Source organism: Solanum stenotomum, chromosome 10 (genome assembly GCF_019186545.1).
Source record: "Solanum stenotomum isolate F172 chromosome 10, ASM1918654v1, whole genome shotgun sequence".
Classification (NCBI taxonomy): Eukaryota; Viridiplantae; Streptophyta; class Magnoliopsida; order Solanales; family Solanaceae; genus Solanum; species Solanum stenotomum.
Genome location: NC_064291.1, coordinates 12,314,117 through 12,329,776, shown reverse-complemented (window position 1 = coordinate 12,329,776; position 15,660 = coordinate 12,314,117). Strand labels below are relative to the sequence as shown.

Sequence of the window (15,660 nt, the reverse complement as noted above, 5' to 3'; positions counted from 1 at the left end):
ATTTGTTTGATAGACTCCAAGGGGTAAGTAATTTCTCTAAGATTAACCTCCGATCGGGTTATCACCAATTTAAGGAGAAGGAAGATGACATTCCGAAGACGGCTTTTAAAACTTGGTATGGTCATAATGAGTTTTTGGTAATGTCGTTTGGTTTTACTAATGCTCCGACCGCATCATGGACTTAAGGAATAAAGTGTTTAGACAATACCTTGATATATTTGTGATTGTGTTTATTGACGAAATCTTGATTTACTCAAGGAGTGAGGATGAGCATGCCAATCATTTGAGGATTGTGTTGCAAATCTTCAAAGACCAACAACTCTTTGCAAAGTTTAGTAAATGTGAGTTTTGGTTGATATTTGTGGCTTTTATTGGTCATATCATTTCTGGTAAAGATATTGAGGTATATCCTAAGAAGACAGATGTGGTCAAGAGTTAGCTTAGACCTCCATCCTATTCGGATATTCGAAGTTTCTTGGGTTTGGTTGTTTATTATAGAAGGCTTGTGGAAGATTTTACTTTGATTGCCTCTCCATTGACAACATTGACCCAAAAGAAATTTAAGTTATTATGGTCGGAAGTGTGTGAGAAGAGTTTCTAAGAATTGAAAGATAGACTTACCTCTGCTCTAGTGTTGACTTTACCAAAACGGTCTGATGGGTTTGTGGTTTATTTTGATGCTTCTAGGATCGGGCTAGGGTGTGTTCTTATGTAAAATGGGAAGGTTATTGCTTATGCTTCAAGTCAACTTAAGATTCATAAAAAGAATTATCCTACCCACGATTTGGAACTAGAGACGGTTGTATTTGCCTTGAAGATTTGGAGGAATTACTTATATGGTGTACATGTTGATGTCTTTACGACCATAAGAGTTTGCAATATGTGTTCAAGCAAAAAGGATCTAAATCTTCGCCAAAGGAGGTGGCTTAAGTTGTTAAAGGATTATGACATGACTGTCCTCTTCCACCCCGATAAGGCGAATGTGGTGGCGGATGCTCTTAGTCGACTATCAATAGATAGTGTTGCTCATATTGAGGATAATAAGAAGGGGTTGGCTCGTGATGTTTATAGATTAGCCAAATTGGATGTTCGGTTGGTTGAGTCTAACGAAGGTGGTGTTATTGTTCATAATGGTTCAAAATCTTCCTTTGTGTCGGATGTGAAAGCCAAGCAAGGTCTTGATCTGATTTTGGTTGAATTGAAGGAAGCGGTGCTTAAAAAGTCCATTGAGGCTTTCTCCCAAGGGGGATATGGTATGCTTCGATATCGAGGTCGGTTGTGTGTTTGCAATGCTGATGACTTGAGATAGAAAATCTTATTAAAACCCATAGTTCTCAATATTCCATTAACCCGGGAGCCACCAAGATTTATTGTGACTTACGGGAGGTCTATTGGAAGAATGAGATGAAGAAGGGTATTGCGGAATTTGTTGCTAAGTGTCCTAATTGTCAACAAGTAAAAGTTGAGCATCGAAAGTTGGGAAGTTTGTCCTACGATATTAGTATTCATACTTGGAAGTGGAAGATTTGAATATGGACTTCATTGTTGGTTTACCATGCACCCGTCGACAACACGACTCGATTTGGATTATTGTAGATCGTATGATGAAATCGGCCCATTTCATTCCCGTCAAGGTTTCTTATTCGACGGAAGACTATGTTAAGTTGTATCTAATGGAGATGTTTAGGTTGCATGGAGTTCCCTTATAAATTATCTCTGATCGTGGTACCTAATTTACTTCTCAATTTTAGAAATCCTTCCAAAATGACTTTGGTACTCGTGTTAAGCTTAGTACACCCTTTCATCCTTAAATCGATTGACAAGTGGAGTGTACCATCCAAACTTTGGAAGATATGTTTAGAGCTTGTGTGATTGACTTTAAGGGTAATTGGGATGATCATTTGTTTTTGATTGAGTTTACTTATAATAATAGTTATCATTCAAGCATTGGTATGGCTCCATTTGAGGCTATTTATGGTAGGAGGTGTAGATCTCCTATAGGTTTGTTTGAAATTGGTGAGGTTGCTTTGATAGGTCCCGAGTTGGTACATGAGCCTATAGAGAAAGTTCGGCTTATTGGAGAAATATTGAAAACGGCTCAAAGTCGACAAAAGTCCTATCCAGATGTTAGAAGAATAGATCTTGAGTTTGATGTAGATGATTGATTTTACTTGAAAATTTCACTCATGAAGGGTGTGATGAGATTTGGAAAGAAAGGGAATAAGTTTAGTCCTCGATATGTAGGCCCATATCATATTTTGATGCTTATTGGGAAAGTTGCTTATGAACTTGATTTACCTAATGACTTATTATCAGTGCATCCGATTTTCCATGTCTCATTGTTGAATAAATGTGTTGATGATCCGATGTTTATTGTGCCATTGGAGAGTCGTTGTATAAAGGAGAGTCTGTCTTATGAAGAAGTTCCGGTTGAGATTTTGGACCGGCAAGTTAAGAAATTGAGGAATAAGGAAGATGCATCCGTAAAGTTCTTATGGAGGAATCAAAGGGTTGAGGATGTTATTTTGGAGGCCGAGGCCGATATGATGTCCCATTACTCCCATTTCTTTCCTTTTGATCCTACACTAGATTGAAGTATTTAGTTCATCATGGTTCATCCTTTGGTTTCATGTGTCTTAGTTGTTCTCATGTTTCCTCAGGCATGCATACTCATAAAAAATGGTTTTTGAGAAAATGAGTGAGCTTGATTAATTACTTCATGATTATTTGCTTTGAGTATGCTTTACATGTATACTTTATGAAATGATGTTTTGAATATGTTTTAGCTTGGGGTTAATGTTCCTCCTTGGTTATGTGCTTATGATGAAGTTGTTTTTGTTGGGCTGTTAACTCTCCTCCCCTACCTTTCTTGTATTTCTTTAGGTTCCATTCAAGGACGAATGTTCGTAAGGGGGAGATATTTTAACCACTCGGACTTTGGAAAAAGGAGAAAGGACCTTTTTTAGCTGAAGTCTGGTTTTACGGGTCTCGTCTCGAACCGTAGAAGCTTCTACGGGTCGTAGATGGCAACTATAGGAAGAAGGAAAATAATTTTCAAAATCAAGTCCTAGTAACTCTTTTTACTATTTGATAACTCATCATCCTTTGTATGAACTATAAATAGGTCAGGTAGGTAGGTCCCAAACTTAGTGAGATTTTATGGGGTAAAGTTGGTTTCTTCTATTGGTGTCTACGGACCGTAGGAAGACTTACGAGCCGTAGACAAGGTCCATCAGAAGTTTTTCCACTATTAAGGTTTCTGAACTTTTCTATGGTTTACTAGTACGGTCCATAGAACTTCCTACGGACCATAGGTCCAAACCATAAAAAGGCTTCGACAGTTATTTTAAGGGGCTTTTTGAGTCTTTTATCTAATTGTTTAAATCAAAACTATGTCGTTTTGTCTTCTAACCTAAGCCCTATATATATAAAACTTTTAGGTCCTAAAACTACCCACTTCAACCCCATTCTCCTAAATTCCCAAAACCTAACCAAATCCACCTCTAATTTCCTCTCAACCTAAGGAAGAAGAAGAAGCTAGGATTCAATTCAAGCCTCCAATTCATCATTCTTTATGGGTTTTAGTAGCAAGATATGTGGGTATTCACCCATGGAGTCCTTTCCTCCATGGGGTCCCCAAGGTTTCCAAATTTCTCAATTCAATTTCAATGTTTAAGTTAGGCTTTCAATCCAATCTTTATGGGTTTCATTCAATTGTGATTGATTGTTGTTAATTAAGTATTCTAATGCATGATTCAATGTTAATACATAGATTAGTTGAAATTATGTTGACCCTTGCCTAAATTATGATTTTTAACTATGAACCTATGATGAACTCGTGAACCTATGAATTATAAATTTGTGAAGGTACGCATGTTTTTATGAAGTTATTATAAATAATTCGAGGATGCATTGAAAGGAAAGTATCAATGTTATTGTGAAAGGTTTTCTTACATGTTATTATGATCATGATTGTGAAAGCTATTCCTCACATATAGATTCACATTGGTGAAAGGTTTTCTATGTTGAATTATGTTTAAGGATCTATTCTATGTCTAGATCTTTAAAGTTGTTGATTGGTATTTATCGTTGTCTTTCCTATGTTAAATTGATATTTGACTTTTATCTATTCCGTTGAGATTTAGACTTAACACCGAGAGGGCTTTAAGGTGGAGGCTCAAATAGGTTAGTCTGTAGTAGCAACCTCTAGTCCCAAACTACGTGCCCCCATAGAATTGTCTTAAATGACCTACCTAGTATATCCACTTTAGTAGAAGATGATATGTACAGAGTCTACCTCAACAAGTAGGTTCCCCTTCTTTCGATATGAAGGATATACTGAATTGCATGATATAGCTCTCATGGTCTTATTGTCGGCTAAAACTAATATCCCACAAAATGACTATATTTTCTTCAAAGTTTTTCTCATGTTCTTTATGTTAATATATTTGACCATATTTCATGATTCACTTGTCATTTCTTCTTTTAATTCTTTAAATGTTCAAAGAATTATCATGCCTACATGTTTTAAGTCATTCATGCTATCATGTCTATTTTATGCATATTATCCCACTTAGTACATTTCATGTATTAATGCATACATGTGCCTACATTGTTTCACTAGTGTAGGAATCGACGCTCCTACCTCCCATACTCATGGCTAGTTGGTTTCATTGGCTTTGATGATTGGTGAGTCCTTATGTTCCGAGGATCGATATATTTTTATAGCTTTATGTCAGTTTTTGTTTTCAAACTTTGTATATGATGTATGGGTTACGTCCCAATTACTTTCCTTATGATGTATTAGATGGCTTTTGAGACTTATGTTAAACTTCTGTTTTGTCAAAACTCTTTGAAATATGAAATGCTTTCTTTCAATTCTTTAAATTATGTTACCTTGTATGATTTATGCTTGGTGTTTTATGTAGAGAATCTTGGGGTCCTATTCATCATGTTACGCCTAGGGTATACTTTGAATTATGATAGTTGGGTTTTCAACTTCTATTTGTAGACTTGTCGGCTTATTGTATTTACGATTTCAGTTGCAGTTTTATCGGCCTACTAGTTTTTAATTAGTTAAGTTGTTCTTGTTTTCCCATTCATTATGTCATTGATATTATTATGACATCGTCGGTCCATTTATCTTACTTCATCTATTTATTATGATGGACTTACCGACCTTCATTATCCCCTTTCTATTATGTTTCAGTAGCTAGCTCAGTTAAATAAGACATCCAATGCTAGTTCCACCTCCCCTAATTTGGGGTGTTACAATATTGGTGTGGTCAAGATGAAGCGGAGGATTACCTCTGGAGTCTTGTGTGATAAAAAAAGGTACCATCAAAACTCAATGATTAGTTCTATAGAGTGGTTGTTAGACCAACTTTTTTGTATGAGGCAGAGTGTTGGCCAGTCAAAAATTCTCAAGTACAGAAGATGCATGTTGCGGAGAAGATGATGTTGATGTTGATGTGTGGTCACAATAAGAGCGATAAGATTAGAAATGAGGATATTTGTAACAAGGTAGGAGTGGCCTCCGTGGTGAACAAGATTACAAAAGTGAGATTGAGATGGTTTGAACATGTGAATTGAAGATGCAAAGATGCACTAGTGAGGAGGTGTCGGAGGTTAGTTATACAAGATACAAGGAGAGGTAGAAGTAGGCCGAAGAAGTATTGAGAGGAGGTAATAAGACATGATATGACCCAACTTTAAGTTATCGAGTACATGACCTTAGATAGGAGGGTAGAAGGTTAGTAGGTAGTGTAGGATTGTCTTGCCTAGGATAGTGGGTGTTTGTCATTGTCATTGTAGTAGTATTATTGTAGTTCTTGTTTTGATGTTTCGATTATTGCACTATTTTCTTGTTACTTGCTATAGATTTTTCATTGTCTCTGTCTTGTTTGTACCTGAATTTGCTGCACTTAAGTCGTGGTTCTTTCAAAAACAGTGTCTCTACCTCCACGAGATAGTAGTAAGATCTGCGTATATTCTATCTTCCCCCCCACTCTACTTGTGACGTTTCACTGAGTATGTTATCGAGTTGTTGTACTAAAATTCCAGAACAACCAAAACAAATCCAAAACCAAATTATAATGCCAACAATAATTTGAACTATTAGGGTGTGTTTGGTACGATGGTAAACATTAGGGGTGTCAAAAATGAATCCAAACATAGGTAACCCACCCAATCCGCTCAGAATTTTAAGGGTTGGGCTCAAGATAATTTGAATTTGGTTTAATATCAACTCATTCAAGCCGAACCCATTTTAGGAGAATCCTCAATTGAGCCCAATTCAATCTCCAATTTCAACCCGTTTTAAAACTCTTTACTGAGATATGTTCATACATTAAAGGTATGAATTATTATCTATTTAACATCTTTTAGGATTTATCTATCCATTTGTTACTTTTAAAAATAATAATCTTGAGCTGATATTCGAATTGTGATTATAAAAGTTAAATATCACTAAGTTAAAATTATTGAGATTAATCGGGTCAAATTGAGCGGGTCAAGACCCAACCCGTTTTTAGCCCATTTGAACCTAACTCATTTGAGTCCAAAGTAAATTTGGGCGGGTCAAGACCCAACCCAATTTCTATTTCAGCCCATTTTAATATCTCAAATTTTAACCCAACCCGCCCATTGACACCCCTAGTAAACATGTTTCTTTTGTCTTTGATTTGGTTGAACAAAATTTTAGAAAGTATTTTTCTGAAAAAGTAAGATCCTTAAAATGAGAAAAAGTAACTTTTAGTAGTGAAACAAGTTCCACAAGTGATATTCCACGATTCCTTCTACCCTAACCTTTCACCCAGCTCCAAAATACGTCATCGTCACCTTAACCGTGTAGCTCCTATTCCCACCATCGATTACATATTCCTCACCCTCATCCCCACACCTCCACCCATATCTCTCATAATATTTGTGTAGATTATATATAGATAATATTTTTTTAAAAAATATTTTGTTTATATATCAAAAATAAGAAAATAAATAAAAGATGAACCCAGGAAACATTTTCCATAAAATAAAAAGGTTTTTTTCCGTGCAAAATGTTTTCCTTCTTCGTACCAAACACCTTTAGACTTCATTAATGTTTTACTCTTTCGTAGAACTTGGGATCAATCCCCTTGGGGTTTCTTGATGCCATATTTGTACTGATTCTTTGTAGTGTTCTTGTGGTTTTTTTATGCCTCTTAAAAATATTTCATATAATAATGTGGATGTAATGTACTTTTAATTATTATTAGTATATATATATATATATATTTTACTTATGTGATTCTGTTATGATGCCAAATTTAAAGAAATATCTTCAAAATTATTCATATTAATTATTAGAATGATTTATCATACTTTTATATGATTCCAAACATATTCATATACAAAATTTAAAATAAATTTGAGTTCACACTCACAAGAAAATTAAGCATTTTTCTCATCCTTGGAACCTTATCAGATAAAAGATAAAGATAATAACAATAATAATAATAATAATAATAATAATAATAATTTTGATGACAGAAAAGCATTTTTGAAGTGTTGAGTTTCAGGTTGCAGTATGTATGAGGTAACACTTGTCCCATTCCCATGCCATTCTCATTTCTCTCACATCTAATTTTGGTGAATTTCTGAACCATATTTTCCTGTTGGGAATATGACTTGCCTCCTTTCACTATGTGGGCCTCACACAATTCAATTTACTTAGGGCTAGAGTAATTTATTATAATGGTTGAATTTATTAATTAATACATCCTCCGTTTAAAAAAAATGGCATAGTTTAACTTAAAACAAAGTTAAAGAAATAAAAAAAGATTTTTTAATCTAGTAGTTCTAAATTACAGTTATGTCAAATGTACCAAAATGTTCTTTAATCTTGTGGCCTTAAACATGTCACATGAAAAATTGAAGCCAAAGTATTGCCAAAAAAGGAAATAAGTCATTTTTTTTAAACAGACTAAAAAGAAAACCAGGTCATTCTTTTTGAAACGGATGGAGTATAAAAATATATACTAATTAATTATAATTTAATAATAGAAACGTATTTCCGATACATAATACATTTTGATGTAAATATCATGTGTGGATGCACTTTACACACCAGAGTGAGATTATATACTTCATAATTAATATGGGTAAAATATTAAAATCATTATATTAATAATAATTTTTTTAATAAATGTGTCAATTCAAAAGTTGACAACTAATTAGGAATAGTGAAAGTAATAAACAAAAGTTGATGACCTTATCCACTTTAGTCATCCCCTTTCTCTTTAATTACACACATATTGTAAAAAAGGCAAAAGGTAGAAGAAAGGCATGCCAATAAAGTAGATGATTGGGAAACGATCAATACTGCGCCTTGTTTGCTGTTGTAGAAATGAGGAAATATCAAACTCGTCAGAATTTGCCGGCCGGTTCAGCTACTATGTCCCTAACTATAATACACCCTACCCCCTAACCCACTATAATATGAGTAGCGCCCCCCCCCCCCCCCCCNACTCCTATATGATCCTAACAAACAATTTTTTCTCCCCAATTATTTTTTTTATTAATAAACCCCAATAGAAAATGCAATATACTTCTAAAATGTCGAAACATTTAATACCATTTAAATACATTATACACACTTTTCATTTAAAACTCATAAGATTTGTAGGGTATGTTTGGCTTTACGGCTAAAATTGCTTATTATTATATTTTAAATAATTTTTTAAGATAAATGGTTTTGAAAAAATATTAATTATATTTGACTAATTTATTTAAAAAGTTAGAATTAAAAAACAATAAAAATGGGAAATAAATTTTTTTATTAAATGAATTAAAATAAAAAGTAAGAAAAACAAATTAAATTAATAGTAGTAATTATCCTTTCATCAAGTGGTCCTAATAACATCATCTTAGTTAATTACATACTTTCTAAACTCCTACTCTCTCGTCCTTAATTACTTGTTCTATTTTTCTTTTTTACTTATTTATTTTGACAAATTAAAAAAAGAATAATTTTTTATCTATTATATCTTCAATTAACTAATTTTGAAAAAGATAGAATTTTTTGAAAATTTTAAATTTTTAATTCATCTACTTCATAATTAAATAGGGTAAAATGTTAAATTCGCTATATCAATAATTGTCTTCTTAATAGGTGTGTCAATTCAAAACTGAACAAGTAATAGACAAAAGTTTATGACCATATCCACTTTAGTCATCTTCTTTCTCTTTAATTCATTGCTCTTTAATTACACACATATTGTAGAAAGAAAAAAAAAAGGCAAAAAGGTAGACGAAAGGCATGCAAATAAAGTAGATGATTGGGAAAAGATCAATCGTACGATTGCGCCTTGTTTGCTGTTGTAAAAATGAGGAAATATCAAACTCGTCAGAATTTGCCGGGTTCAGATACACCCCTAACCCACTATAATGTGAGTACCCCCACTACTCCTATAAAACCCAATCTTTATTCATGATACTAACAAACAAATTTTTATTTTATTTATTAATAAAAACCCGAATAGAAAATGCAGATAGTGAAGGAGTCGTCATCGTCATCGTCTATGAGGATGGTTGGAGAATCAAGAATGGAGTCGGTATACGAGAGGGTACGGTTGTTGGTGTCGGGTAATGCGGTGGTGGTTTTCACAATAAGTGGTTGTTGCATGTGTCACGTTGTGAAACAGCTACTCTTTGGGCTCGGTGTGGGACCTACTATTGTTGAGCTAGATAGGGATGTTGCTGGCAAGGAAATTCATGCTTTGCTCTTTCAACTAGCTGGGGATGGCCAGCAGCAACCTGTGCCCGCCGTCTTCGTTGGTGGCAAATTCTTGGGAGGGATTGAAACAGTTATGGCTTGTCATATAAATGGTACACTTGTTCCTCTACTCAAACAAGCCGGAGCCCTCTGGCTATAAACTTTCATATATACTATTAGTAAAGGGAGATCCACAAAAAAGTGTCTAGCTAGTATCACTTTTTCTTTGTTGGAGGATTTAAAGAAGAAGAAGAAGAAGAAAAGATTAGGGTTTGTTGTATTTTATAATGACTTACTCTATATATTATCTTGGATTTCAATGAATCATATTATCTGAATATACTTCTCTCTTATAGTTTATTTTTCATTATTATTTGGAGTTATCAAGTTTACTAGCAAGTACTAGAGAGAAGGGATCGGAGAGATAAAAGGGACTGTTTTGTTTTCCCTCTTTTTACCTTGCTGTTGCCTGTCGGAAATAAAGGATACACAAACATTATAGAAACTAACTACGCATATTTTCTTGGAATTTGAGAGAATTTTCTTTTCATATACCTAAATTAGTAGCTTCTCTTTAGTTTGGTTTTGGTTGTCACTATTTAATTTCTTAAAATGCTTGGTTTCCTCTATCAAGTTTTACCCTTTTGTTTGGGGGCTAATATGATCAGTGGGCGAAGTCACAAATTTCACTCAGGATTTTAATTATTTTTTTACTTATAATTTGTAACAATATATTGTATAATTTTTCGACAAATGATTTATAATTGGCAACCCTTCGGCTACAGTAAATATGAGCATAAATAGAGGAACTTCAATTATGCCGCATACATTTTTTTAGTCCATCTTAAAAAGAAATATTATCTTTCTACCATCTTTTAATTCTACTTTTATCGGTAGTAAAATAATTTATTAATCAGATGAATAATCAAGGAGTGTTTAAAATGAATCGGACAATTTCCATTTCTCTTCTCTTCTTTCCAAGTTCTTGGCAATTCATGGTATGTGCGACTCCTCATCAACATGAACAATAGCTTCCAGAGGCTCTTTTTTTTTCTCTCTCTCTCTCTCTATCAGTTGAAACCTTTTGATGTTAATTCAATCTACCACAATTGCTTCCATATATATGATTTTAAAAATATAATTCCTCTATCTCAATTTATATGACACTTTTTCGTTTTTCGTTTTTCGAGAGTCAAATAGTTTAAGTTTGATAGGAAATTTGCGTGAAAAGTCTTCAATTTTTTTTGAAATGTAATATATATATTTGTAAACTACATAAAAAGTATTAAAAGTCACAATAATTGGTAATTCAAAATAATTAAAAGATATATGAAAAAAATTACGATTAAAGATACACTTGTTTGAACCTCAAAATCCAAAAGTGCCACATAAATTGAGACGGATGGAGTATATATTAAGGAAAGATATAATGCAGATCTAAAATTGTGGAGTTGTGAAAATATTTTAGAAGCAAATTGATTGCAACAAATTTTAAAGTGATAGAAATAAGCAATCACAAACAAAATCTGAAGAAACAAGAATATTATATTGATAAATAATGTGTACAATTTTATTTCTCCCTTATTCTTTTTTTTGAATTTGTATTTCTCGAATTAGGATGATATGAACCTCCTTGAGATTTATTTGATCTCCATTGATCTTGGTGAATAAATTATGAATTTGCGAAATATTCGAGATACATCTTTTAAGGGAATATAATACTCTGACATAAACTAAAGTATATGGTAAAACAACCTCCAAAAATCTTAATTGAAATCGAACACGTTAAGAATCCCAATTTTTTTTAATGTTTACGCAAATATATAAATGTAATTAATTATTCTAAGCAGGATTTTAAGTTTGTTTTAGGCGAGGAGGAGTAACTATTTTACACTTAATTCTCTTATTTATAGAAAAAAAAAAAAAGGAATGCAGAGAAAATTAATGGTAGTTAACGTTTTACATGATATCACGTAGGAAAGTAAGGGAACGTACGTCAATTGAAAAAGGAAAGAATGATGTTATACTTCGTATTAATGATGATCATATGATATGAATGTTGGATGAAAGTTGTTGAATTCATTGGACCCACCTTCTTTGAACTTTGGATAATGGAAAAAAAAGAAGTAAAATGACTAAACACAGAATATATTACTCAAATCTTTTGTTAAATGGATTTAAATTATTTATTAAAATGGTCCTATATACATTATATTTTATGTTTAAATCGTATTACTTGTTTTTTGAAAATGTACATTCAACAATCAAATATTATTTACATAAATTATAATCAAATACTATATTTATATCAAAATTTCAAATAAAGTGAAAAAATATTTGTAATAGTATGAAGTAGCTTATCTATGAGATCTAATTTGCGATATCATGTGACTATCTATTTTGAGATACTACTCTTTTAGAGCAAATATGATTATATGTTACAAGTAAATTCGTTAAGTTAGATGATTTGGCTATTTTTAGAAATTGAGGTGTATAGACCATACTATTTTTAAATAAAAAAACATTCAAATTTAAATATTCTTTACAAAAAGTGATCAAACATAACTTCGATTTTAATTTAAAAATTCCAAATAAAGTAAATACAATTTGATTTTCATTGTCAAATAACAACTAAATAAAAATCAAACGAGTTAAATTATGACCAATTTGTTAGCCCATCCAAATAGGGAAAACAACCTTATTAGACTACATTCATAGCATATATACTAATTCTATTTATATTTTTAAAGAATTGTGTATCTTACCACTTATTAAGAGTTTTCTATCATATATTGAGAAAGATACATCTATATACATTATTTTTTCTACCAGATAACAAGCGTGTTTGACATACCTACTAAAAGCTACTTATTTTTACTTAAAAATAACTTTCTAGAAAAGTGCTTTTACCAGTTTATGTTTGACTAATTCATTTTATTGATAAGTAAGTAGATTATGCTTGACTAATCTTTTTTAAAAGGTGTTTTTGAGAGTCAAATTACGAAAAAAACAAGAATCAATGCACTTTGATTAAGTTTATTTTATAGAGAGAAATTATTTTAAATATTAATTATAAAAATTTTAATTTATTTTTTATTTTTTTTAATAAAAATGTTATATTCAAAATTTTAATAAAGATTATACATAAAAATTATAGTTAAATATTGATGTAATATTAAGATGGCGATTTAAATATAAAGCAAAATAAGTTTAAACATTATTCCAGAAATTAAATCATTACATATAAAAAAATTACCACAAAAATAAATGAAGTCGTAATTTTTTTTTCTTTTTTATACTCATGCAAAAGTATTGTTGTTACATTTTTTCTAATCCTACAAAATAATATGTAAAATAATATATAAAATAAAAAATATAAAATAATAATATATAAACTTAAAATAAAAAACTTATTATATAAAAATAAAAAATAGTTTTTTAAATAAAACTTAACCACACTTTTGAGATATGGTAATTAATTAATACTCCCTCCATTTCTATTTATGTATCATCATTTTAAATTTCACGTTTTTTAAGAGACTAGGTAAGTTTATTATTGTACATTTATTTTACATTCTCTTAAAGTCAAGTTTCAATAAATGAACATAAATTAATTTTATTTGATTAATTATATTCATCTATGAACATAAATTAATCATTTGGTTTTCCTATGTTGGTCAAATTTATACTTTCAAGGCTAATAACTTTCAAGGGTAAATAAGGAAGAATAATGTTATTTATGCATTGATTTTGTGAAATGATAAATACTCGCTCTGTCCACTTTTAATTATCATAGTGCGTTTTTCGAAAGTTAATTTGACTAATTTTCAAAGTTAAATTAGATTACATTAATTCAATATTTTAAGCAAATAATTTAGATATTCAAAAAACTATACGAAAAGTACTAAAATTACAATTTTTAGCATATCAATATGATGAAAAAATACATCGTAAAATGTTAGTCAAAGTTATTATCGTTTGACTCTAAAACAGAAAACTATGACCATTAAANAAAAACTATACGAAAAGTACTATAAATTACAATTTTTAGCATATCAATATGATGAAAAAATGCATCGTAAAATGTTAGTCAAAGTTATTATCGTTTGACTCTAAAACAGAAAACTATGACCATTAAAAGTGGATGGAGGTAGTATTAAAGACCGTCTATTTTTAGTAAGAACGATATATAAATAGAAAATAAGTAAGAGGTATATTAATAAATATGTCTATATGACAAATATATTCTGGTCTTGAAAAAAATATTTTTCTGCTTATGCTTCTACTTCTTTTTAGAAACAAAAATATTCAACTCCTTTTCAATTACAGAAAAATTACTCATGCTTCCATTTTAAAAACAATTTTACTGATTTGTCAAACACTTGATTATTTTTTTAAAATATTTTTTCTTTTCAAAATAAGTGTTTTTGGCCTCCCAGCAACAATGTCAAACAAACTCTAAAATAAGAAGAGATGTGCGGGAGATCAGGAGAGAGGCAGACGAGTGAGATTGGGAGGGAGATAATCATGTATCTCATATATATACATGTGATTCACAGTAGTTACATGGATATGTATGTATTTGGCTTGATTCACATGTATATGGTGTCCTATATAAAGAGGAGACTAACGAGCGAGATGGGAGGAAGGTGAGGAAAGAGCGAGAGATTTATCTGTGTATCTCATATACATGCAAATCCACTTGAATACAGTGTATCTAGAGCAAATTACACTTAGTTTTGACTCATGTATCTTGAGTTACATATGTTTGGACACACAAAAATCTGATAAGATTCATAATATTGCAAACTTAAATATATCTAAATAATTAGTTTTTAAACTAATTGAATTTATGTAACATTGCCTCACTTTTAAGCAAGTTAGTAACCCATCAATGTATTTACTCAATATTTTGACCCGCCCAAAGTATCTATCCACATCATCTTATTAGAATGATTTATAATAACGAGTGTGTTTGGTATGAAGGAAATCATTTTTCGGAAAATATTTTTCAATTTTTTTATGTTTGGTTGGGTTAAATATTTTGGAAAATGTTTTCCAAATCAACTCATTTTCCTCAAAATTAAGGAAAATGACTTCCCTTCAAAAATTAAGGAAAACAATTTCCAAAACTCTTTTCCAACTTCAAATTACAATTTTTTTTGTTGAAAAAATCAATTTATTTTGTCCCTACCCTCAAACCTGCCCCTCCCCCAACCACCCCCAAAAAATATAAAAAAATAAATCTTGTTTATAAAAAAATATTTCTAACTTCAATTTTTTATTTTTTTACCCCACCCTCACCCCTACCACTCCCCCTCCAAAAAAATAATTAAAAGTTGTTTTTAAAAGATATTTCCAATTTCAATTTTTTATTTTTTTATACCACCCCACCCCCTACCCTCGACCCCCTCCCTCAGGCCCCTACCAGCCCCCCACCCCCTCCAGAAAAAATTAATTCAAGTTTGTTTTTAAAAAATATTTCTACTTCAAATTTTTCATTTTTTCACCCCTACCCTCGACCCTCCACCCGCTAACCCCCCACCCCAAAAAAAATATTAAGTTTGTTTTTAAAAAATATTTTCAACTTCAAAATTATTTTCACCCCTACCCTCGCCCCAACCCCCGGCCAACCCCCTTACCACCAGCTCACCCCCCCAAAAAAAATTTAAGTTTGTTTTTTTAAAAAAAATTCAACTTCAAAATTTTATTTTCTCACCCCTACCCTCGACCCCCCCTCCCCCCAAAAAAAATTTTAAGTTTGTTTTAAAAAATATTTTCAAGTTCAAAATTTTATTTTTTCACCCCTACCCTCGATCCCCACCCCACCCCCCAAAAACAATTTAAGTTTGTTTTTAAAATATATTTTCAACTTCAAATTTTTATTTTTTCACCCCTACCCCCAACCC

General features: G+C 31.5%; 1 protein-coding gene across 1 annotated transcript; it reads left to right on the top strand.

Moving 5' to 3' along the window:
- The first annotated feature begins 9,521 nt into the window (after positions 1 to 9,521).
- Positions 9,522 to 9,954, top strand: LOC125842411 (glutaredoxin-C9-like). Its single transcript, XM_049521713.1, has one exon. The coding sequence runs from the start codon at positions 9,522 to 9,524 to the stop codon at positions 9,909 to 9,911; it is 390 nt and encodes a 129-aa protein (XP_049377670.1). The 3' UTR covers positions 9,912 to 9,954.
- The last annotated feature ends 5,706 nt before the right edge of the window (positions 9,955 to 15,660 follow it).

What these genes read in the sequence shown, in the direction of transcription:
- LOC125842411 (XM_049521713.1), top strand. Translation starts at nt 9,522, where the DNA reads ATGCAGATAGTGAAGGAGTCGTCATCGTCATCGTCTATGAGGATGGTT.